We start from the raw sequence: 23,862 nt of genomic DNA, 5'->3' as shown, positions 1-23,862 counted from the left end.
GTACAAGTTATTACAGGTTGAGGAAATGTATTGTATCACGAATATCACTTCTTCATTATCTATCGTTGCGTAGCATATTTGAATTCCGCGCTGCATGGCAGAATATTATTCTCGACGGTCTAATGACGTCACTACGGCTTTGCCTGTAATGCCTGTAATATAGAGTTCAGTGGTGGCCATAGACTTGTGGTGGCGAGCGTATAGCATAACTCGTTCGCGAAACTAGCGCCATCTAACAATTGAGCGTAATACCTGCAGAGATTAGCTAGACGTCGTAACTGTCTAGCTTACAGATATTCGGGCATAGGGAGGGTCTATAGAAGCGACGGATGGGATTGCAAATGGTGGTTGTCCTGTCACCGTCGTTCCGCTAACATCAGGTAAGCGAGTCGAGGTCAAAATTTTACGTTCTAATCGATTTCCGAGTTACATGAACCGCTCGTGAAGAATAATTAACGTATCAAAATAATGGCGGCGTTGAACTAGTCCATTTATCAAAAAATTCGAGGAAATTACGTTACGTAAATTATTGCGCATGTTAAAAATAGTCACCCTGGCATCCACCTATCGCGATATGTCACATATATTTTTATCGCACACAACCTTCGCAGATTCAAATTAGCGACAGAGAACAGTTAATTTAGAAAACCGAAATTGAGGTGAAATAAACGGCAGGAATATCGTTGCATAATTGTAAGGCGCGTTACACGGCAGAACGGAACTTTAATCGATTCTCGTTCTAGTGCAGTACGTATAACCTTGTTCCCTTTAATACCGTATTATTCGTCACCTACATACGCGCGAATGTACACCCACAAAGCGCCATACCCATGCAGGCACTTGCGGACGTCGCGCCAGAATTCGCTCCGGTTGTGTAATCCCGAATTGTTTCACAAATATAAATAGCAGCGCATTTTGCCAGCCCTCCACAATCTACTTTCCGTTACAATTTCCCGCCCTTTTAGACTCGCTTTCGAAATGTACAGCCGCGCTTTTACGGTGAAAAATATAAAAAGAAGAAAAGAAAAAAAAACAAAAAAAACAAACAAAAGCGGCAATGTCACGAGTCAGATGTCACGTGCAACTAAACGCACACTTCAAGAAATAGACACCCAACATGATTAAAGTAGAGTTGAAATTACGAGAATTACGGGAAATTGAAATTTTCAATATTATGCTGGTAATATTGGCCGTCATTTACCAGAAAAGTCTTCGACTTCATATTCATTTTCAATATTACCCTGCTTTCTGTTGTGTAAGTTATACAAGAGAATGGAACTAATGAATTGTATAACAGTTTACCATCCATATCTCATTTGGCTGTTCCTTTTCTTCAATACAGTTGATCAAACGAGGTACTATGAGCTGACTCGGCGGTGTGCCGAGTTCCTTGTGACTAATCCTGGCCTGTGCGAAACATACACAATTTCCTCTAGTGCATGCGAATCGAGTAAATTAATCGTTTCCTACGGATATCTAATCGAAATAAAGTTCAATTATTGCTTTTACTTATCTATAAGTGCATCATTTTATATCGATTGATCAATTAAAAGATTGTGAGTTTTGTCCTATTAGAATTTAGCTAATTTAGTCACGTGACTACCTTTAAATTTACATAAAATTTATGCCTTGTAATAGTTGCCTTAGTTTACTCGAAGCTCACAATTTTTCATTTTTAATCAATCAAGTTCTGGTTAAGATTTTCCAGATGTTATAAAAACTACGGATATATCAGAAAATTTTATGTAATGGTTCAATTGGTTCCTCTTTTTTTTTTCTTATCTTACGAGTTTCCGCCATACAAAGCGTAAATTTTGGTCTGTCAAACCACGTCTAGAAAGAGCCCTGTGAATAAATTTTACAAGGTAGAGCAATGCTGCTTTGTAACTGCTATCTGGTTAAGAGTTTCCTCTAGAATAAATTTTTCCCCCTATGTTTCTTTGTGTTGTCGTGTTCGTGTTTCTCAATCAATTCTATTTTGAAAATCATAATCAGCAGGGACTATAGTTACACTGTACGTTAACATTCTGTTTCTAATAGAACTGGGAGACACTTTACGCGACTGAAAAATATTGCTTGAAAGATGTAACGTAAAAACTGTTATGAGAGAATAATTAAAAACATGGAAAACAAATTCCAATAGTCGTTGAAAACTATTCACATTATATGAGATTTTAACAAGTTTTTTTAACTGGGGTTTCACAGCCTCGTTTCATCATTACTTCGTCTTATGTAACAAACAATTTCAAACATGAGATCATCTGAGTCTAAGTCATAGAGGGAAAATTTCACAGCATACTGAGAGATGAATACTTAAATTTTCTGATCACTGTTCCATACTCCACACTGTTCTACTGTGCCATACATCTTCTTTATCTGATCGAAGATCAGTCTACATCCTGTATTGAACTATCGTGGTGAAGCTCAATAAGTATGGTTGAATTATCTTGAGTTTGATCAAATCGCAGCTAATACTGTAATCCGTCTTGTGATACAAAGAGAACTTGCCCACAGTTTCAAGCTTACATAAGCTGACTAGACGTTTATTTCTGATTTATGAGAATCACGTTTCTTATCATTAGCTCTCAATACCTGTCAGCATTTCAGCTAGCGATAGCTACAGATAACTTTCTCAGTATCAGTTGTATACAAACTTGACAAATGAGCAATCAATGTATATGTTTCAGCATTATTTGACTATTAGCTGAGTCTTAAAACTTTTTTTGGTAGCTTTCAAATGATTGTTGTTTGCTTTCTTTATATGGTTACAAGCAAGTCATTATTATAACGAGGTATCAGTGTTTGGACAAAAATAAAAACTAATGAAAAATGGAAGCTGGTGGCCAAATAATACATATTTACGTCAAAGTCCTATGATGGCATTATCACGTTATTTACTTCAGCATGTCACATGTGACCTGTAAGACTCCAGGTTTGAACAACAGCAGTCAAGTTGATAGGAATTTGATCTCAAATAAGTGTTTAGATTTAAACACATTTCTCTTGCACACATTTAACAGTGATTCCGTTTCTAAATCAATCAAAATTCTATACTGTCTCGTACTGAGACATGTGTGATAAAATTTATTCAAGTAATACTTATTCGGTCACTCTGTAATTCCAAATCGTAAAAAAGTAACAAGTTTGTGTAGTTGACTGAAGACAAATAACTTATACTCATTTTATATTTACATTTCATATTCATACATTAATCAGTTACACTGTGCGAAAATTTAGCACTGAACGATATCTGGCTCTAACTGGTTCCATCTACTTTGGTCACTAAAAGTTCACGCAGAATTATTTACAATCACATTTAACGGCTGATGAAATTACCGTATGATAATTTGTCTTAAAATACTCACCAGTGTACAGATTATATCTATGGTTTAAATTTAATTTACTCATCCGGATCAGGTGTACATGTAGCTTTATCTAGAAATTTTTTTGACGCGCAATCGCTGATCCAGGTAATTGAAGTTGAGGAAATTCAATTTACTATGAGTCATTGCACTTGCGTTTCACTTTAGTGGCAGTATCACTGTCTTGTACCAAGGATCTTTGTTTCTTTCGTATCACGTAGCAGAATATTAATATTTAGACGAACCTAATTTTTTCAAGGACAATTCTGTTATCAAGGGGATATGTAGCTTTTATATCTGAAATTGTAGTTCAGAATAATTTTCTTCCCAATTGTAGATGTTTTTCGTTCCAACTTGATTATAGGAGATTTTTCAAAACTCTAATGATTAATTATTATTTTGCAATTATTATACAATTTTGACATGCTGTTTATTACAAATGACTTTTTTTTTTTCAATTGCAATATGCTTCTTCAGACACACTTGACAAATTTTAAATCTGAATGTTTGATTTATTCTGGTACATAAACAAGAATATAAAATGTACATGTTTTTCTAATAAATTACTAACAATAAGTTGATTTCCAAACTGGTTACTGATATAATGCGTTGGATTTTCCTCAACATGTACTACCAAAGTCTGAAAAAACTGTGTGTTCTTGCAGATAAAAATGCACAGGGCGAGGACAGTAATAAGTTCATTGGCACCCTTGGCTCCGCAAGTCTGCGGGGCTAAGAGGTTCGCCTCCTGGTTGGTGAGAAGCGATCCCTTGGCAAGAACCAGTCACGTGGTAACAGCTGTACCTGCACGCCGATACAACAGCCCTGTAGCCACTGAACCTTTTTTAAATGGCAGCTCCAGCTCATATGTTGAAGAAATGTACAACGCATGGCTGCAAGACCCCCACAGTGTACACGTGGTCAGTATTTAATATTCTCGATGCCAATAAGAGGCTCGATAAGGATTTGGAAATAGCGGAAGACGATTTTTGAAAATTTTTTGTAGTTATTCATCTCAGATGAGCTATAGATTTTTAGGAGATCATTAAAAAAAGAATCACTATTTCGTTATCTGGTAGGGCTATGCCATTGATCAATCAATCGTAGACTTTGCATTATTGTTTGTCCAATTAGTCGATTAATCGAAAAAATAATTAATATAAATAGCCAAAATCTCTGTTATTTAAAATTTTCTATGTCTTAATATTTTCGAAAAATATATGATACTTGAACGAATAACTACTAGAAAAATATGACTGCTCCGCCTAGGCTCACTATAAAATTTATAAATTCGATTGAAAACCCAATTACGAACAGTTATTTACTTAATTTTTTAATTTTCACGAAAGTCGTGGGATTCCTTCTTTCGCAACAGTACAGCTGGAGCGACACCTGGACTTGCCTACCAGGCACCACCATCTCTTGTGCCAAACTATAACCAAGTTCCACCAGGATCATTGATGCCGTATGGAGCATCTCCTGCTCTTTCCCATAGTCCAATCAATGAAAAGATCATCGATGATCACCTTGCTGTTCAGGCCATCATCAGATCCTACCAGGTTAGTTACAACGATCATTAAGTTCCCGTTTGACAAAATAACAAAAGTATCCGGTACTCTAATCACTTGTGCATTGTCTGCTTTGGCAATATACAGGTATGAAAGTCCATACAAATCTTATGTGTATCTTGTCGTCTCATATTATCTTGAAAGTAATCGATAGCATTGCTATAATGCAGATTCAGACGTGAATGAACATTATATTGACTTATAAGTTCTTTGAAATTAGCTATAAAGTGTTTGTTCAAAGTACCGTATTGTCGACATTATCAAAATCCAATGCTTGTGTACAGCAAAATTATTCGGTTTTTGAGATGCGTTGATGCAAAACGCACTGCTAAGCCGCAACTGTGCATTCATGTATTTGTTATCCTAAATCTGCAACCTCAATTATTGTCATACACCGTGTCGATCTAGAAAATTCAACCTCATTATTACAACATAAAACAGTCTGTGTGAAGTCATTTATGTGAAAAAGTAAAAAATTAGATAAAATTTGAAGCAAACAAATATTCTTATAGTCAACTTCAAGTTAAGATGACTTGGCGTAAACACTTTGCACCTCCCATAATGAAATTGGTCCCAGTTTTGTTTTTTTACATCTTCTAATTATATTATTTTACTACCATCATTTTTCACGCAATCAATTGCAAATTGAGGTCACAGATCTGTTTTATTGTAAGAATGCTTAATTTTGGTACCATAATCATAATCACATTGGGATCCCAGAAAATATGTATGTAGTAAAGCTCTTTGATGTAGCATGTATTTCAATCAATATCAATGTTAAATGTTTAGGGGAAAATCATACATCTATTCACAGCATGTGAACATTGTGAAGCAAATTTCATTTCATACTACCACTGCATCAAATCTTTGGACTATAATGTGCTAAAGTGTACAATATTACGGAGCACATAACAGTTTTAAGTAGATGCAATGAAGTTCAGTTACCGAGATAGTATTTGAAATAAATCATATCTGGATGTTGGACTATTATTTATTCGGTATACTTGGCTTTTGATAGTGATTTTTACTGTGGTCGTAATTGTGACAAGCTTCAGCTCAAATTTCATAAACTTCTGACATGAATGATGTGGATTCGCTCTGAAACTAGACATATTTTTACTAAGGCAAAAGATCTTTCTGAAAAAAAGTTGTTTTCAGAAACACATAGTTACTTTGTCTTCTTAACATAATTATAAGTTGCATTTTCTAGTTCTTTGTAGGCATGCCATGACATAACGTTTTTCATTTAGGGCTTAAACTGTGCATATTAATTGCTATTCAGCACTTTGATATTTATGTTTCTCAAAATCTTATGATAAAATTGAATTAAAATATAAGAAAAATCATGCAGAAAGCTTGCAGTAAATTTATTTAATATTATTGGCACTTTTCATTTTCATATATTAATAGCCTTTTTCTTCTTCTTATTCATATTTCTAAATGTCCATATCTCTCGGGGCAAGTCCCGTTATACGAATACTCAGGAACCGAATCCTGACATTAACAGAATATGTTCCTTTTTTGATCTATTCTCTTGTTACTTTACATGATCAATGTTCTAACCACGGAGTCATAATACATCTATTTTCAATTGAATTATGTTACCTTTGATGAAAAATTATTTTGTTGTATTTATTTTAAATTTAACGTAATTCGGTGTTACGCTTTCTGATAATTTTTCTTGAAGAGATTCTTAAGAGCACAATTTGTCTCCACTGATTTCAAGATAACCCTATTCGAAATTGAATTCCTGTTTATTGGTGTCTACGTATTTCTACTATTCTACTAGTACATGTCTGAATTTAATTTTTAAGCTCATTTTTAATCATTTCCAAGCTCACTTTTCGAGTAATTTTATCAAAAAGTTTACGATACGTATAAAATTAAAAAATCTCTAGACTTGTAGATAGAAAATTGTGGTAGCCAAGTTTTTAAATGTTTTTTGGTTGGTTACTTCATTTTTTCTTAATTTTACAAGTAAAAAAAATTGATAGCCCATACTTTCCGAGTAAGGCATCAATTCATTGTCGCCACAAGTTCTACCTGTCCTTTTGTTGAATATAGGTGATCAATTTGGTAATAGTGACCGAAAAGAGAAATCTCACAGAAAAGTGTTACCTTCTTACTAAATAACGTGTAAGAAGAAATCCTCTACCCAATTAATGTTTTCTCATCTGAGATAATTTGGAAGTTTATTTACGCGGTATTGAAATCTATAGGAAATCTCATTATATGTAACTCTAGTGTTATATCATAGAAAAGCTCTGAGAAATTAAACGGCAACAACATAACAGGACAAAGTACTCCAAAATACTTGTTTATCTTACTTTGTACCAATACCCCGACTCTTGAAAAACAGAGAATAGGTACCACGGCTTGATACAGATAAATGATGAAAATATTGGGTTATGTGAGCATTGTTCATTGACATATAGGCAAGGGGTCATTTAGTGGCTGAACTGGACCCTCTGGGTATCATGCAAACAGAACTACTACACACCCATTATGCAGCTCGCAAGGGAGCGCCAGAGCGTGTTCTGCGCCAATACATGCTTGGTAAGGCTTACAAAACCATCAATTCCTTACATCCATATATTTGACCATCCCTTTGAGCCCCAACAGTTTCTTAATAAGACAGATAAAGTTAGCACCTACAACGGTGTAGAGAAAACTATCTATTCTTGTTTAGATTAGATTATTGTATATTATGATGAAGAAAAAAAAGATCCATAAATTCAGTGCACGTTTGTCAAACAAGCAATTTCTTTTATACTAATTTGATTATAATGTCGCAGGTTTTGTTTCTGAATTTTTTTCATATTTTACAATATTCTAAACGTTGTGAGTCATCAATTGGAATTTTGTGTGTGTGATCTAGTTAGAGGTAGATGGGCTGCTCAAAGTCTCTCGTCATCTTTATTTGTCTTGATTCTATATAAAAGGCGGTTTTTGGCATGCGCCTGGCACGGGAACCAAGAAATGGTTTATGCAATATACATTGTTGTTTTATTAGACACTGGCCAGAAATCGCCAATATATTCATCGTTACAATACTGAAAAAGAAGAATCATCTGCAAGTGTGTACTTTTGACTCTCTAAATGCAATTCTATTATTTAGACTCTATGTATGTCGCAGTGCTGAGAATTTACGTCACATTCCTTTATTCTCTATCGGCTGGTTATTTCGAATTGAATCAAACTGTATTTAAATAGTAAATATAATCTTGGTTATTTTTTAATTTAACACACTTTGCTCGTTTCCATCTGTAATGACTTAATGTCTTTGAGTATTGATAAAAAGATCTCAATTATTATTAATTTTTATCGAACAATGAAAATGTTTTACCGACGCACTATGATTCAATTGAATATATAAATTTCATCTACATTGAAAAAATGATATTCGATTTATATACCAGAGCACACAAGTTGGATATGTGAAGTAGTGCAATATAGTTGAAACTTACTAAAGTAGAAAGCTTGGTGTCAAGAAATCCGAAAATATGGGATTAAAGTATGTAATAATTAATTTATAAAACTTTCCCCATTTAAAAAATCATAATTGTTAGGGTGGTTCTTATTTGGGTCATGTAGCAATTTCTTCGCGCTCAGCCCAAAAAAGTAATCATGTTGTATGGAAAAAAAATCAGGCTACATCCAAAAAATATTCCAATTACTCTATGCATTTGAAATTTTTCTAAGAAAACAGTTAAATACTTTAAACTATATATTATAAAAAAAAAATTTTCCAGCTATTCTGTATGAAATTTAATGCTCTACAAAAAAAATCTGTTGTAAAATTTTCGTAAATCTGGTATTTATCACGTTATCAGCAAAAAACTGCTTTTCTGGCCAGATAAGAACCATCCCAATAATGAAGATTTTGATATTCAAGCTTTTGAAGAACCCATTTTTTAAGCAGTTTGTTGGTACAGTTTTTTTCCATACTGTGTAACTCTTGATTAAAATGTGAATCTGAATAATCTCACAAAAATACAGAAGAATTGTCTGGTCTTGAATTGCTTCGGTATCTGAATTATACAGATTCTTACAATGAATATACTTTCTTAATAATTGTATCTCAAAGATGTCAAGTTTATTTCTGGGAATCCTGGGCAGTTTATTAAATGAAATATAAAAAAAGTAATTTTCATCATATAAGACGTACTTTGACGTAGAGAATGAAAGTACGCACATGTATAGGTGTTCCTAGGATATTAGTGGATGTATTGAAAATATTCAATTCCGCATTTTTATCTATTCATAAATGTGTTTTGGGGAAAATTTGTTGAAACATGACTTCGAGATCTGATATGATCAATGGATGCTATGGCCTGTTTGTGTGGCGCTTCGTACATCAATTCACATTCTTATATTCTTTCAGATTTTTATTTATTATTTTTTGCCTGACTTACTAATATTAATAATTCTATTCATGTTAGTACAATGGTACCAATCAGTTCATCATAGGTAAGAAGAATATGGTGTTGCATGTTTTGTAGAAATGGCTTTTTTGGATTCACTTTGTCTATAAATTAATCATTTATCTTTTTATCCCTCATTTTTTTGATCATCTGTTTATAGCTAATTGATGTGACGTGTGTAGAATGGGTTTTCAAACAAAATCTTCATCTTTCACATCATATTAGCAAATTCTACAATTGATTTATCGTATATAGTCAAAATTTTGATTCAACGGGAGGTGTGCGGTGAACGAATTGAGCAAGTATGATATTCATTAGGGTAGGTAAAAAATCCACTGTCTTTGAAACGAGAAATTTAATAGCAAAAAACAATCTATTGTGTGCCACGTAGATACAATGTTTTTTCTATCTAACTTTAGTTTGTTTTAAAATCAGCAGATTTCCCTACCTACGTCAAATTAATAGTCTTGTATTCGGCTCTTTCCAAACAGAGTTTCTTTGTATATAATATTTGGATTCGCTCTAAAAGTATTTCATAGTTTGCCAATTTTCATGATATTCTAGATATTGAATTGCAGATGATCTTCCACATAAATATGTTATGAATTACATTCTCTGCAGACACTTTGCCCTAATTGTAAAACTTTTGTAATTGCAGCTGTAGAGAATTACACGGTGTTATCGTGATTCTTATTATTCTTATTATTAAATTTCATACACTACGTTTCACAGACAAGCTTTGAAGAGAAATTTTAAATAAATGTTGAAGTAACTTCGATATAATTTTTAGAGAGCATATTCTTATGAAAAATGTATGTCAAGGTAATATTGTACGAAGATTTTAGGAATGATGAGCAACATTTAAACTCTTACTTGTTTCTTGCTTGATATTTCCTTATAGTCGCTTTGGATATTGCAATAACATAATAAATTGAAAAGTATAAACTGAAATCAGTAAAAATGAAGTTATAGTTTGCTATGATTTTTAATCTCATGGGAATATGATCTGGAGTGTGATACAATAATATATTCAAACGTGTACTGGATACACTAAAGTTTTTCAGGTTGCAGAACTATCTCGCACGAACAAAGTTTGTAAAATGCGTGATAATTTTATTGAAAATATAATAACATGCTATTGATTGATTAATAATAACTCGTGTTCATTTTTGGTTGACGTTTATAACATCAAAATGTAAATCACCTCTAAATACAGTCGTTTCAATTTTTTTTTGCATTGCTTGCGAAAAATGCGTTGAGAATAGTTTAAACTCAAAGAGAAGCGAACAATGTCAGAAATTTGGTGTCAAGTTTGGCATCTATGAATGTGGCTTCAATTGACAGATTCGTGGGCATCATATAGCGAAATTGGACCCGCTTGGCATCAGCAGCGCCGATCTTGACGATAGGCATCCGCAAGAGTTGCTCTATAACCATTACGCCTTCGGTAAGCCTTAACCATCATGTGTATATTCATTGAACAAACAGGTACAGCCGATGAAAACTAAAATAATACTAACGGTACATTTCTCAGCTTTAATTAACTAAAGTAACGCGTCAATGCCTAAGGAGCCCAATAAATTAAAATTAACTGTGATTGAAAAACAAAGCCATAATTGTTTCTGAGAACAGTGCCTCTTCTAATAACTCTAGATGATTCACTTTAATGACTTTCATTATTCTATGGTGCAATTGCAACCCACACTCACTGCTACTATATATTTCCAATTTCTAAACAGAGAACTTGAATAATGAATGTCATGCACTATATTGAACTGCTTTGCGACTGTCCTTCATTATTTAGAAGGATGTATTTCATAGATTTTACGTTAGTTTTTATATTTATTCGAACTTGAATTCTTGTATCTTGTAGTACTGGTAGTGCAGAGAAATTTAGTTTTATCACTCTTCTAGGTGGATCAAGTCAATCGTAATATATTTTGGATCTATAATATATTTGGATATGTAATATATTTGAAGAAGTAGGCAGTCAACGTTCAAATTTCAAGTAAATTTTGAGTCTTCATGTTTTCAACTATAATGATTCAGTATAATCTTATTTCGATTTGTTGTAAGTAACATGATTTTCTTGACATATTTCATAAATGTCACCAATCATCATTGATGCAAATAGATCTAACTTCAAGGTTCAAATCATTGTCATGTCATTGAGCATTGATGAGAAAATATAATTTATTAAATTAACAATAGAAATGTGATGTAGAAAATCATTATAAAGTACTTGATTCATCAATATGAGTAATTATATCATAATATGTAAATTATAGTTAGGATGATGTACTTAGCGAAGGACTAAACACTTTTTTTTTTACCAATCACATGACTAAGCAATTGATCAGGGATTTTTTTTATTGAATTCATGAATACCATCACGTTGAACCAGTGTTCGATTTACTGATAAAATACATGCATACTTTTGGAAAAAATTCCGTCCAAGCAATGTTTTTATATAGTGTATCTGAGTATTTCAATACCAGATGCAATGTGCCTATCCTTTTTTTTTTTTATTTCAAGTTACAAAGAATTTGACAAACCAAGGTAGGAAAGTAAAACCAGAAATCCACAATTAGGTTCGATTTTCAGTCTAAGTATTGATGTCCACAGGAAAGAGAACTCGTACAACTTACTCGCAGGAACTTCAATATCGAGTAGCTGCCCTTATGGAACGTATGTAATTAATTATCAAAGAGAAATCCCTTTCTATAGATAGTTATTCTCCATTTTGTGCCAATGGGACACACTGGTTCACTCGGGGGATTATGTACAGATTATTGTAATATACTGTGTGGCGGAATCTTAGCGGTGCTTGGGAACATTTTTGGTATCAACAATAAACAAAAAAAAAAAAAAAGTCCATGGATTAATGGATATATTCAACAATCTTCAAACTTACGGATAAGCATTTTATTTAGCCGATGAAAATATCTTATGCTTTAAGGTATTTTCTGGTAGTATGCAAAATTATTAGGCTACAAGCATAGTACAGATTTTAATTCGAAGATATTTGTTTAATGCAATGATATAAATTTGAGGTTACAATACATTAGTTTTTCTTTGTATAAAACTTATACAAAAGGTTTCAAATTGGAGGGATATCATGGAATTTATATCATCGTATTTTACAAACTTTTCTCTTGTCGGACTAAAAAAGCATAATAGTTAGTGTTACACATAAATTTTCATCTTCATCTAAATAACGTGGAACTTCTGAGTAATTAATTTGACTTTCAGGCTGACTGTATAACACAAGATGAAAACTGTTTTCTTTTATGATATTTTTATCGTTATTTAATCATCTATACAGAGACGTTTGTCATGTTTTCAGTTCTAAGTACATTTTTATGTGAAGTATCAGCCTTGATTTTTGTTTCTTATATATTTTGCATTGCTATTACAAACGATACATGTTGATTATTTTTCGTCAAATATAAATAACTATGTATTGTATATTTTAAGCATTGCTGTAAACTTTATTTCCGTTGTTTACTTTATGAATTTACCCAACATGAAAATTGCATGTTCATCAATTGTACGTTATTTGGTGATCGTTATTAACAGCAGTCTGTAATTATTAACAAAATCTCACAATGGATTGTACATCTATTTTAATTTTTTATCTTTACTAGTATTATTTTATTTCCTTATTTGGTTAAGGGCTTAATGGGACCTTTTTAGTAGGACAAATTTTCCCCAAAAACTGTAATCATAATATAAATTCTTCTAGCTTTAGGGATGCGAATATCCACTTTCGACATGTATGAATGTTACTGTTATGGTCCTTATGTCAACTTTGCAATGCAACTATTCAAGAGGTTCATTCATTTTCCATTTTTTTCATCTCAAAACTTTATTTCATGTCTAAGCTACTGAATAGCTTATAGTTCATCGAGGGGCTTTTGTGTTCTGATAATTACCTACCGCAAAACTTGAATACTCGGTAATTTGCACGCAAAAAAAAAAAAAAAAAAAAAAATTCACTGTGAACTACACCAACACGTTGTCAATACATAGATAGAAGTGAAATGTGGCTTGAACTGCATGACCAACCTTAACAATTACAGGTGGTATTAAACAGTTATATCTCAGTGCTTATTCATATTACAGCAATTGTAATAATTTCATTCAGATTCCCATTAACAGTTACAGGATATTCACTTACCACTAAAAACAATAAATTGAACGAATCTCAGAATTATTTTATTCAGAAGTTGTTCATCAGGACTATAATACCATGTATCAGTGTTTCTTCTGGTCGTTTTGTACTTGTTCAATAATGAGCATACAATTTTATTAAATGAACAATCAAAAACAGAGGAAGCTGATATGGACCGTGTTTTCAAACTGCCATCGACCACATTCATCGGTGGAAAGGAGAAGTCGTTACCACTACGAGAGATTCTGAAGCGACTAGAATCTGCTTACTGCGGACACATTGGAGTTGAGTTCATGTTCATAAACTCTCTTGAACAATGTAACTGGATCCGACAAAAGATGGAGACTCCTGGTATAATGGAAATAACAAGCGACGAGAAGCGGCTAATTCTAGCAAGATTGACGAGAGCAACTGGGTAAGAACGTTTGAAAACAATAAAAACAATTGAAGCTTAGGAGACAGACAAAACATGTTAAGATGAGTTTCACAGAATAGTAAGAAAGTTAGAAACACACTGTGCCTATTTTTGTTGTCATTTTATGTCACGAGTGTGTACGAACATTATCATACAGCATCAATGGAATTGCAAGCTTATTAAATGCGGTCATCTGATAGCACTCTTGGAGTTTCATATTACTTGTAATATTATTTACAATGTTAACCAGTTGCCTGGCATTTTCTCAAACCAACTAAATTGACAGCAAGAATAGCTAAAATATAATTTTATTTTCGGGAGAATTTCAAAAATTGAGCCTAAAGTTTATGCCTAAAGATATTTATAAAAAAATATTGTTATTTCAAATCAAAGAACAAAGAAAAAAACATCACGAGCTCAATTTCTACTTTTTTCAGCTTTGAGGCATTCTTGGCCAAAAAATGGTCGTCTGAAAAGCGGTTTGGCTTAGAAGGTTGTGAGATCTTAATCCCTGCTATGAAACAAGTCATTGACAAGTCAACAGAATTGGGTGTGGAGTCTATTGTTATGGGAATGCCGCATCGAGGTCGACTCAACGTACTGGCTAATGTTTGCCGCAAACCTCTGAATCAAATATTCACACAGTTTGCTGCACTTGAAGCAGCTGATGACGTAAGTATGAAACGAATATTCAATTGCTTTACGAATGACATTACCACTCAAAATCTCTGCTGTTTATTCGAATGTGATTCTTTATACGCCTAAATTATTCAACTTGTCCTTTTTTCTGAACCAACGTTCATTTGCAGGGATCGGGTGATGTCAAGTATCACTTGGGTACTTATATTGAGCGCCTGAATCGTGTCACGAACAAAAATATTCGTCTAGCTGTGGTTGCAAATCCTTCCCACTTAGAAGCTGTCGACCCAGTCGTCCAAGGAAAAACACGAGCTGAACAATTTTATCGTGGAGATGGCGAGGGCAAAAAGGTAAATAGTGTGCTAGGTATTTTCAGTGTCTTCTAATTGTCATTTCTTCTTTGTAGCAGAAAATGAAGTTTTCCGATGGTTTGTCACTTTCAGCAATTCAGTTTTGACACGTCATATTGCAAAGTCAGTACATACTTGTATACCGATGAAAATTATTAAACCAAAATTGGGGATCGAGGTAGTTAGATATTGGAACTCTCTAAGAGTAATGTTTCAGTTTTTGCATATTTTGATAACTACGTCTTCCACACGTGTTTTGTGTGCAAGACAACTCTGAAATTTCGAAAATTTTGGTAATTCATTCGTGCCTATTACTTACAAACCCGTTCTCCTTACTATCCAGAATAATTTTGAATAAAACTTTGAACTAGCAATGTACATTCTCAGTTATTACCAACAATTAATTATATAAAATATGGAATTTGGCAGTGATGTTTTGCAACAGTAGGTGATATTAGATAAAAGGGGGAGCTCTGATCAGCTAGGGCGTCTCAGTCATGGCAAGTAAGAGGTTTTCTAATAAATACTAATCCGCCACAATATAAGTGAACAGATCAGATTAAATGCAATTGTACAGTGATCGTAGTGGAAGATTTTCAAGGGAATATTGTACATGAAGAAACAGTCTAACACGTCTGTTTGTCAAACACGACTTGGAGAGTCTACACATGAAATAAAGCAAGCACTCCTTTGAACGATTTATCTTTTTCACATGTTACAATGGATTCTGCAATATTCCATAAACCAATCAATCAAAATTAAAAATGGTTTTCATGTTTCAGAGGATTAACTCAAAAATAAACAGAGATTGTATGATGATTTGATCTAGTTTTCAGCTACCAGTTGCAAGTTTGTGCTCAAAAGTCTGTAATCAACTTAATTATTCAAATTACAGGTCATGTCGATCCTCTTGCATGGAGACGCTGCCTTCTGTGGTCAAGGTGTAGTTTTTGAAACAATGCACTTGTCCGATTTACCCGACTACACGACGCATGGAACTGTCCACATTGTTGTAAATAATCAAATTGGTTTCACTACCGACCCTCGTCATTCAAGATCGTCACCATACTGTACAGGTAAATCTATTTTGGTCTTTTGTCAGATTGACTATAGCATTTCTTGAAAGAGTCGTTAGCAAGTTGGCTCGCATAAGTTGCAGTCAAATATCCATATTAATAATATGCTCTATACGCGGGGCATTAGACTACATCAGAAACAATTATATGGCTCTTAGTTGGGCACCTCCTCCAGCCGTACTTGGAAAAGCTTCAGAAATTAGATTGGAAGCTATGCTAAAGTGAACCACAGTACAAAAGTTCTTAAGAAGTATAAACAGATAAGGAACAGATAGAATATTGATAATATACGCTAACATACCCTAATTTTTTTAACCAGATGTCGCAAGAGTCGTGAATGCTCCAATTTTCCATGTCAACTCCGACGACCCTGAGGCCGTAATGCACGTTTGCAAAGTAGCAGCTGAGTGGCGTGCAACATTCCACAAAGATGTGGTCATTGACTTGGTATCCTACAGACGGAATGGACACAACGAAATCGATGAGCCAATGTTTACACAACCCTTAATGTACAGAAAAATCCGCAACACTCCACCAGGTCTTACTTTGTATGCTGACAAACTGATTAGCGAGAATGTTGTAACACCTGAGGAAGTCAAGGTTAGTGTATCTGTACAATGTTAAATGATAATCGACAGTTTTTATTGTGTGTACTTTTACATTCAATCAAAGGAGGTGGAGTTGCAACAGTTATAAAAAAATCATTTGATATCTGTAGTGCTAAAGTGCTTTTTGTTCTTTTTTTCAGGATGTTAAAGAAAAATATGAGAAAATATGTGAAGACGCGTACAATAATGCAAAGCAAGAAACACACATCAAATACAAGGATTGGCTAGATTCGCCATGGTCAGGCTTCTTCGAAGGCAAAGATCCCCTCAAATCGTCTCCTACTGGTATCAAGGAGGATACTCTAGTTCACATTGGCAAAAAAATGTCTTCTCCGCCTCCCAATGCGGCTGAATTTGTCATTCATAAAGGTCGGTTAAGCTTTATGCGAAAAGATGCGTGAAAAATTATTAATCTGACTACTAAGCCCTTGTCCTTACTATATTTTTATTCCAGGTATCGAGCGCATTCTTAAGGCTAGAATGGATATGATAGAGGCCCGCACTGTCGATTGGGCTCTTGGCGAGGCTATGGCCTTTGGCTCACTTCTGAAGGAAGGAATTCACGTTAGATTGTCTGGCCAGGATGTCGAACGAGGGACATTTTCTCACAGACACCATGTACTGCACCACCAGACTGTAGATAAAGCAACTTACAGACCGTTATGTTACATGTATCCAGACCAAGCTCCATACACTGTCTGCAATAGTTCTCTCTCCGAGTTTGGTGTTCTCGGTAATGAATAATCCATTCGTATTGACGTTAGTACTGCCCAAAACGTGAGCTTTCAGTAAGATTCTACGTAGTGCAAAGAAGGCCTTATATTTTTACTTCTTGTCTCATTTCTGATGCCTTCATTCCTTTCACGTTTTTCCATTTCAACTCTCTCTTCAGCTGCTCTGAGTCGTTGATTCCTGTGTGTGAACTTTTCACAGTACACATTTTAAACAATTTGTGTACGTTTCTTTGCAGGTTTTGAACTAGGTTATTCAATGACTAATCCGAACGCGTTAGTATGCTGGGAAGCTCAGTTCGGAGACTTTAATAACACCGCGCAATGTATCATTGATCAATTTATCAGCAGTGGACAAGCGAAATGGGTCCGACAATCTGGCCTTGTCATGCTACAACCTCATGGACTTGAAGGCATGGTGAGAAAGGATATTTTTTCAAACTATAGGACAAATCCCTTGGAGCGAAAATAGACAAATTGTTTTGTTTTCCATTCGATCTTTAGAAACTTAATGTCTAAGAATTAACTTCTCAGTTCTGAGTCTTAATTGCTACTTACTATATCGAAAGTTGAAAGATAATTAGCAAATTTAATTATAGGGTCCAGAACACTCCAGCGCCCGGTTGGAACGTTTCCTTCAAATGTCTGCCGATGATCCAGATTATTTCCCACCAGAAAGCGAAGAGTTTGCAGTTCGTCAGTTGCATGACATAAACTGGATTGTAGCCAACTGCAGCACACCCGCTAATTACTTCCACATCTTGCGCCGTCAAATTGCGCTTCCGTTCCGTAAACCTTTGATCCTCATGACACCAAAATCTCTCCTTCGTCACCCAGAGGCTAGATCCAGTTTCGACCTAATGACGGAAGATACGCATTTCTTGAGAGTAATTCCCGAAGAAGGTCCTGCTACCCAGAACGCCAACAATGTAAAGAAACTACTTTTCTGCTCTGGTAAAGTCTATTACGACTTGACTAAGGCTAGAAAAGAAAAACAGCTTGAGGACTCAGTGTCTATTGCCAGGGTTGAACAGGTAAACACAATTCAAATTATCTATTAAAACAATTATTTTTCTTAATGGAAGTCACCTATCTTTGCAAAAATCAATTACCACTTGGAGTTTGTTTATGCAAACTGCTCGACTAATTTTTTCAGAACCGATTCTTTTCATGGTATAGAATTGTCAAATTAATAAGTCAGATTTTATTTGAGCATATTCAGCATAACATAGTTTACTCATTAATAAATATGATGGTATGTAAAATTTCTCAATTTTGGCTTCAGCAAAATGATGCTACTAAATTACGTGGGGTGTATGTAATATAAAATGTATTGAGGCATTTTAACACTGACACCTTGTTTCCATTCTTTCTTGAATTTGAGAGACGAAACGCTAATTTTTATGTATGGGTTACTACAATTGTAAATTGGAACATGCTGGTAGTTTCAATTACAGCACAGATGATGTGTTTCATTTATTGACGAATACACAACTGCAGTTATTGGAAAAATTGAAGTGCTTTCTGTTACTTCATATATATTGCTGCGTGAATTTCAATTGATCAAGTTGACTTCAGGAAATGTTGGGAAACCCTTAGGAACTACCAATTATGTACATATCTGCTTTTTGCTATCAGATACAACTGATAGTTCTAGCCAATGGAAAAAAGTCTGGAAATCGTGCGACTCCAGTACATACTTCTAGTATTAAGTTTCAAAATATAAATAAATATTCGACAAAAAAGCGTTTCAGTTATCACGAATAGTTTCATTCTGGTAAAGTACAATCGTTCAAATTTACATATCAAGAGTCAGGTACCATAAAAGCGTAAGCCATAGCACGTTTTGCCTTGGTGCTGTTGTTTTCTTCAAATTGTGAAAATTATTATATTAATATCAATGAATGTGTTTCATATTCTTTACAGATATCACCTTTCCCGTATGACTTGGTTAAAAAAGAAGCTGAGAAGTATCCTAATGCTGAATTAGTCTGGACGCAGGAGGAGCACAAGAATCAAGGAGCGTGGACGTATGTCCAACCACGATTCCACACTGCCCTTAACGGTGTTCGTGATGTTGGGTGAGTACTCAATATTAAAGTTTGTTACTAGTTATTCAATTTGAGACATGTAAGTGGGGAATAATTCGGGTAAATCTTCTTCATACAAAATGACATTATTTTTCATTTCATCGGAAACAAAAGGTAGTAAGTAATCAATTATAATGAATTGTACTGCACTTTAAAATCGTGCCATTCCGCGGAGATAAAGTTTTCAATTTCACGACAAAACCATTTCAGGTGATGTGTTACTGCTTGATTTCACTACTAAACTTATCTATTAATATTTTCGCAAGTAGAGGCGCATTTCTTCCATTTATAACTAATGCTCGAACGAAATTAGAGAGTTGTATTAACTCATGCCTGTATTGAAATTTAAATCAACTTGTGGTGCTTTATTTTGGTATAATGTTATCCTGGTATATATGATAAAACATATGATTATTAATGCAGATTATAATTTGAAAAAAATGTACGCAACCTTCGTCAAATATATTAAAGTTCTGCCTATCAGAAGCAAAGTGATGTATCAAGAAGAATTCTAAGTAACAGGTGGAAACGAAAATTCTCGCATATGCTTTGTATTGACAAGTTCTTCCTTAGCTGTGATTGTACAATACGATTTAATAACTGGAGTACTACAATATTCCAATCAATGACATCTTTCAATGTTGAAATGTGATTCTTGACATACTAAATTTTTGATAGTTGATCTGGTTGCATAGTTTCGATGCCACAAGTGAGTGAAAAATATGAAAACACATCAGAGACATAGAAAATACCATTTATAATATCCTGATTGCTTTTACATATTTGAAATATTGAAATTATTTACTAACAATTTTTTTGTTTCGTGACAGTTTACTTTTCAATATTGTCGACCATTACCGAGAAATAATTTTTGAAGAATAGCGTAATACTAAATTTTTATTTTTCTATAATAATCTTTTATACTCATGTAACACGTTTACAGGTTCATTTTAAAACTGGGATACCTATTTTTAGAACGAAACATAGCCTTCCTACTTATTTTATCTACTTTAAAATTTTTTATCAAAATTACTCGCACTACTGATCTGTAAATGCTTTACTAAAAGACAGATTTATGAATGAACATTTCTTTTTTTTTTATTTATTTTTTACATAATATGACACATTGTTTGAGTGTTCAAATAGCTATCGATACATTTTAGGCTCCACATAGGTAGATGAATTTTTCAACCCACAAATGACTCACTAGTTTCTTTATATCACTTCTCCCCCGGAAGCACCAAAAAGCTTTTAATTTTATTGATGAAACCAAGGATCTTGTCTGCAATGAAAAACCTTAAATGCGAGTAGAGCATAAACCATTGAGAATTATGAGTTTGGTTATTGAATTACTTGTAGCAGACGCTAGTGTAAGTATTATATCATAAATGAGAATATCATTGAAAAGTGAGTGCACGTTAAGCAATTTCACTAGATCATGCTGAGCATCAGTCTAGTCCATTTAGGAGTAATCATATAAATGCCAGAACTTATAAGACTTTGTCCCATATCTAGCATTTTCATTTCTGGAATTGAACATAGACTGCGTTTTTCACAAATAGATGTGTCTGATAGCTAGGAATAATTTTAATTTTCGGTAGTTGGCTCTAGACATTAGATCAATCTTAAATTTTGCATCTATTGGTCTGTTATAAATGTCAAATTGTCAAATGTCCTTTGCATTATCATACAACTTTTGATACTTCATTCATCCCTGATAGATTTTAAGCAGCGATTGATCTCATTTTTTGTATCAATATTTTCAATTTCGACTCGAGTGATTTTTACACACAGCTTAAAGTTGATATGAGCCTACTGTAGAAAATTAGTCGATTCTTGTAGAAAAAGAATGCCATTCGAAATTCATATAACATGCTCGGCGTCAGTCAAGATACTTCCATTTTCAATATCCGTACATCTCTGAGAGGTAGGTTGTGAAGAAAAAAAGAATCAGCAATGTCTCTAGTTTATTGTGTACATGGCCCATTTTTAAACGCTATAATTACCCTGTATTATACATACTTATCAATTATTTATATTGATTATAAAATGCATTTAATGTTGTAAAGCTTGTTATAAAATGCTTATACTGTTTACAATCTTCTTACGTCAATGCATTCATTTCTTAGATGTATTTGTATTTTATTTTAACACTGAAAGAAAACAAAGTATGAAACAAAAAAAAAAAACTTGGGCCATGTTGCAGTAATGGAGACGTGCAGAAAGATAGCGCAAGCGAAATTAGTGGAAGTTGGTTTAGTAGCTGGTTGTCTTCGTCCAAACCACCTCAACCATCCACAGTATCGAAACCTCAAACAGCAGAAACCACAAATCGAAAAGAGCGAATAGTGAGGTAATCGTAACTGCAGAACATAAACTCTTTCTGTTGTTTGCATTCATTGGTCATACTTTTACATAATTATGTTCCATTACAATTAAATATGTTTCAAAAATATTCTCTGGCACTAGATTTGGCACTGTTAAATTTCGTTGATCAGAATCACGATGCTCAATTTGTTCGTATGTTTACAGAGCTATTTGTAAATTATTCTGATTGTCAAGATTTTGATTTCTTCCATTCTAGATACGTTGGCAGGCCAACAGCTGCATCTCCGGCTACTGGTAGCAAAATGCAGCATCTGAAAGAACTGAAACAACTCCTGGACGACGCCTTTTCCATCTAATTATTCGCATCGATGTAGCAACAATTTTTATTTATTATCCATCACCAATATTTATATGTATGTTATTATATACACTGTTCATCCTGTTCTATAAATATCGAAAGATCAGCCAGCCTCTGTCCTTTAAACATTTTCTTGCAGTATGGTGAGTGCTCAAGCGTTGGCCGCAGTCGCGTCTTATAAATGAGTTCGCCTTAAAAAATTATACAAAACTACTAGGCTAGAGTCTTATGATTAAAAATATCTATTTATTATATAGTAAAATGAAAGTATTGCGAATATAGAAATTTTGTCAGTTACTTTTTCTCAAACATTTTCGATTCGGTGCTATAACAGATAATGGTCAAAAATTAATTCACTCGGTCTGATGGTATCACGGTGATAAATTTTACTACCTATAAACGATTCTTTTAAAATATTTCACCTCGAATGAGTGAAATACTATACAACGATTGAAGGTTCTTACGACTATCTGTGTTGCTAAAAAAATTTGATATTGTATGTATTTTATATTAATCGTAAATTTTTACTGATTAAAATACATATTTCAAATGAGTTCACTTTTGCTCTTTATTCATTTTCTGTCAATATGTTAATAAGATGAGTTGTTGCATAGAGTGTAAAAACTGAAATACATATATACATGGTACATACACAAGTATTCACTTTTGATTTATGTATTCTATATGCTCGCATATTACGAGTGATCTGATAGTTATAGGCGTCCTAACACGCTTGATACAGAGCTAAGCATAGGTAGTTTTAAACCGAACAAACTACATAACGCGATGCTATTGTTCTCATTTAGAATTATGATTTTTTTCCTTAGTATTCACAAAAAAAGATCAACTATGCCAATATATTTAAATTTTTATCGTCGCTATGTTTGTATAAAATATTAAATGATTGGCATACTATAGTCATAGATACTACCTATATTATATATTGTATATGGGAAAAATTTACTTTTTTGATTAAACAAATTCAGCAAGTAAAAACTTCTGAAAATGATTTGATTGGAAAAAGTAATTTTCAAAATACTGATTAGTATATATAGTAGTTTATAATTAACAAATTAAGAAGGTTGTTTAACATTGGACACTGCATAGTATGCAAAGATACCTGATTTATGTTCTACGTTAATAATTCAAATATCGAGTGAAAATGAGAAATATCAATTTTTAATTATTATTATTATTTGTATACACGTGTACATACCTGCGTGCGGGAGTTTGTATACATACAGTGTACATTATCAAATTGTCTTATGTATAACGAGCAGAGATTTTTGTAATAACATGAAATCAATAATATTTATCTTCAAGCGAATCCTGAACATTCTCATTACGATTCGTGTTAGCGTACACTGACAACTTGATAATTGCGTTGCATTGCGTGTTCACAGCCGTGATCATCAAACTCTATGTATAATACATCGTGAGTATCTTATCAAATACTCACGGCATGTAGACACTATATTACCTATAGTACCTACTATTTCAATTCTACAAAAGTACCGTAATGTAATATTCATTCGCTTTTTATTTTTCGTTGTACGCATAATTGCAATAATTTCGGCACAGCTATGTCAATAATGATATTAGTTTACCGATAAACGAAGAATAATATTATTGGTAGTAGGTTTATTGTATATCACCAAGTAAGATATATCGTTATACATACACGTATGTTTATCCACAATGTAGGATTTGTTAAGCAAATAAATTGTGTCAGCAACCGA

General features: G+C 33.5%; 1 protein-coding gene across 8 annotated transcripts; it reads left to right on the top strand.

The window, feature by feature from the left end:
- The first annotated feature begins 234 nt into the window (after positions 1–234).
- On the top strand, positions 235–23,862 carry LOC124409640 (2-oxoglutarate dehydrogenase, mitochondrial). 8 transcript variants are annotated; one of them, XM_046887382.1, is made up of 17 exons: positions 235–380; positions 4,028–4,282; positions 4,712–4,921; positions 10,699–10,801; positions 11,980–12,042; positions 13,688–13,943; positions 14,381–14,615; positions 14,753–14,932; positions 15,828–16,008; positions 16,328–16,608; positions 16,757–16,985; positions 17,071–17,349; positions 17,587–17,765; positions 17,947–18,381; positions 19,274–19,428; positions 21,644–21,790; positions 22,022–23,862. In XM_046887382.1, exons 2-17 carry the CDS (start codon positions 4,034–4,036, stop codon positions 22,119–22,121), a joined length of 3,282 nt encoding a protein of 1,093 aa, XP_046743338.1. In that variant the 5' UTR covers positions 235–380; positions 4,028–4,033; the 3' UTR covers positions 22,122–23,862. The 8 variants fall into 8 exon arrangements, with proteins under 8 accessions (XP_046743338.1, XP_046743341.1, XP_046743342.1 ...); XM_046887383.1 differs by having other exon boundaries at positions 280–380; positions 4,001–4,282; XM_046887385.1 differs by lacking the exon at positions 11,980–12,042.

The sequence above is a fragment of the Diprion similis genome, chromosome 8 (assembly GCF_021155765.1).
Source record: "Diprion similis isolate iyDipSimi1 chromosome 8, iyDipSimi1.1, whole genome shotgun sequence".
In the NCBI taxonomy this organism is placed as follows: Eukaryota; Metazoa; Arthropoda; class Insecta; order Hymenoptera; family Diprionidae; genus Diprion; species Diprion similis.
This window is presented reverse-complemented; position numbering and strand designations above follow the sequence as displayed.

Bases quoted from the DNA above. Each gene is read 5' to 3' on its own strand.
- LOC124409640 (XM_046887382.1), top strand. From the start codon at position 4,034: ATGCACAGGGCGAGGACAGTAATAAGTTCATTGGCACCCTTGGCTCCG. The intron at 14,933-15,827 runs GTAAATAGTGTG...TTCAAATTACAG, and splicing joins GAGATGGCGAGGGCAAAAAG to GTCATGTCGATCCTCTTGCA. The intron at 16,609-16,756 runs GTTAGTGTATCT...TCTTTTTTTCAG, and splicing joins TAACACCTGAGGAAGTCAAG to GATGTTAAAGAAAAATATGA.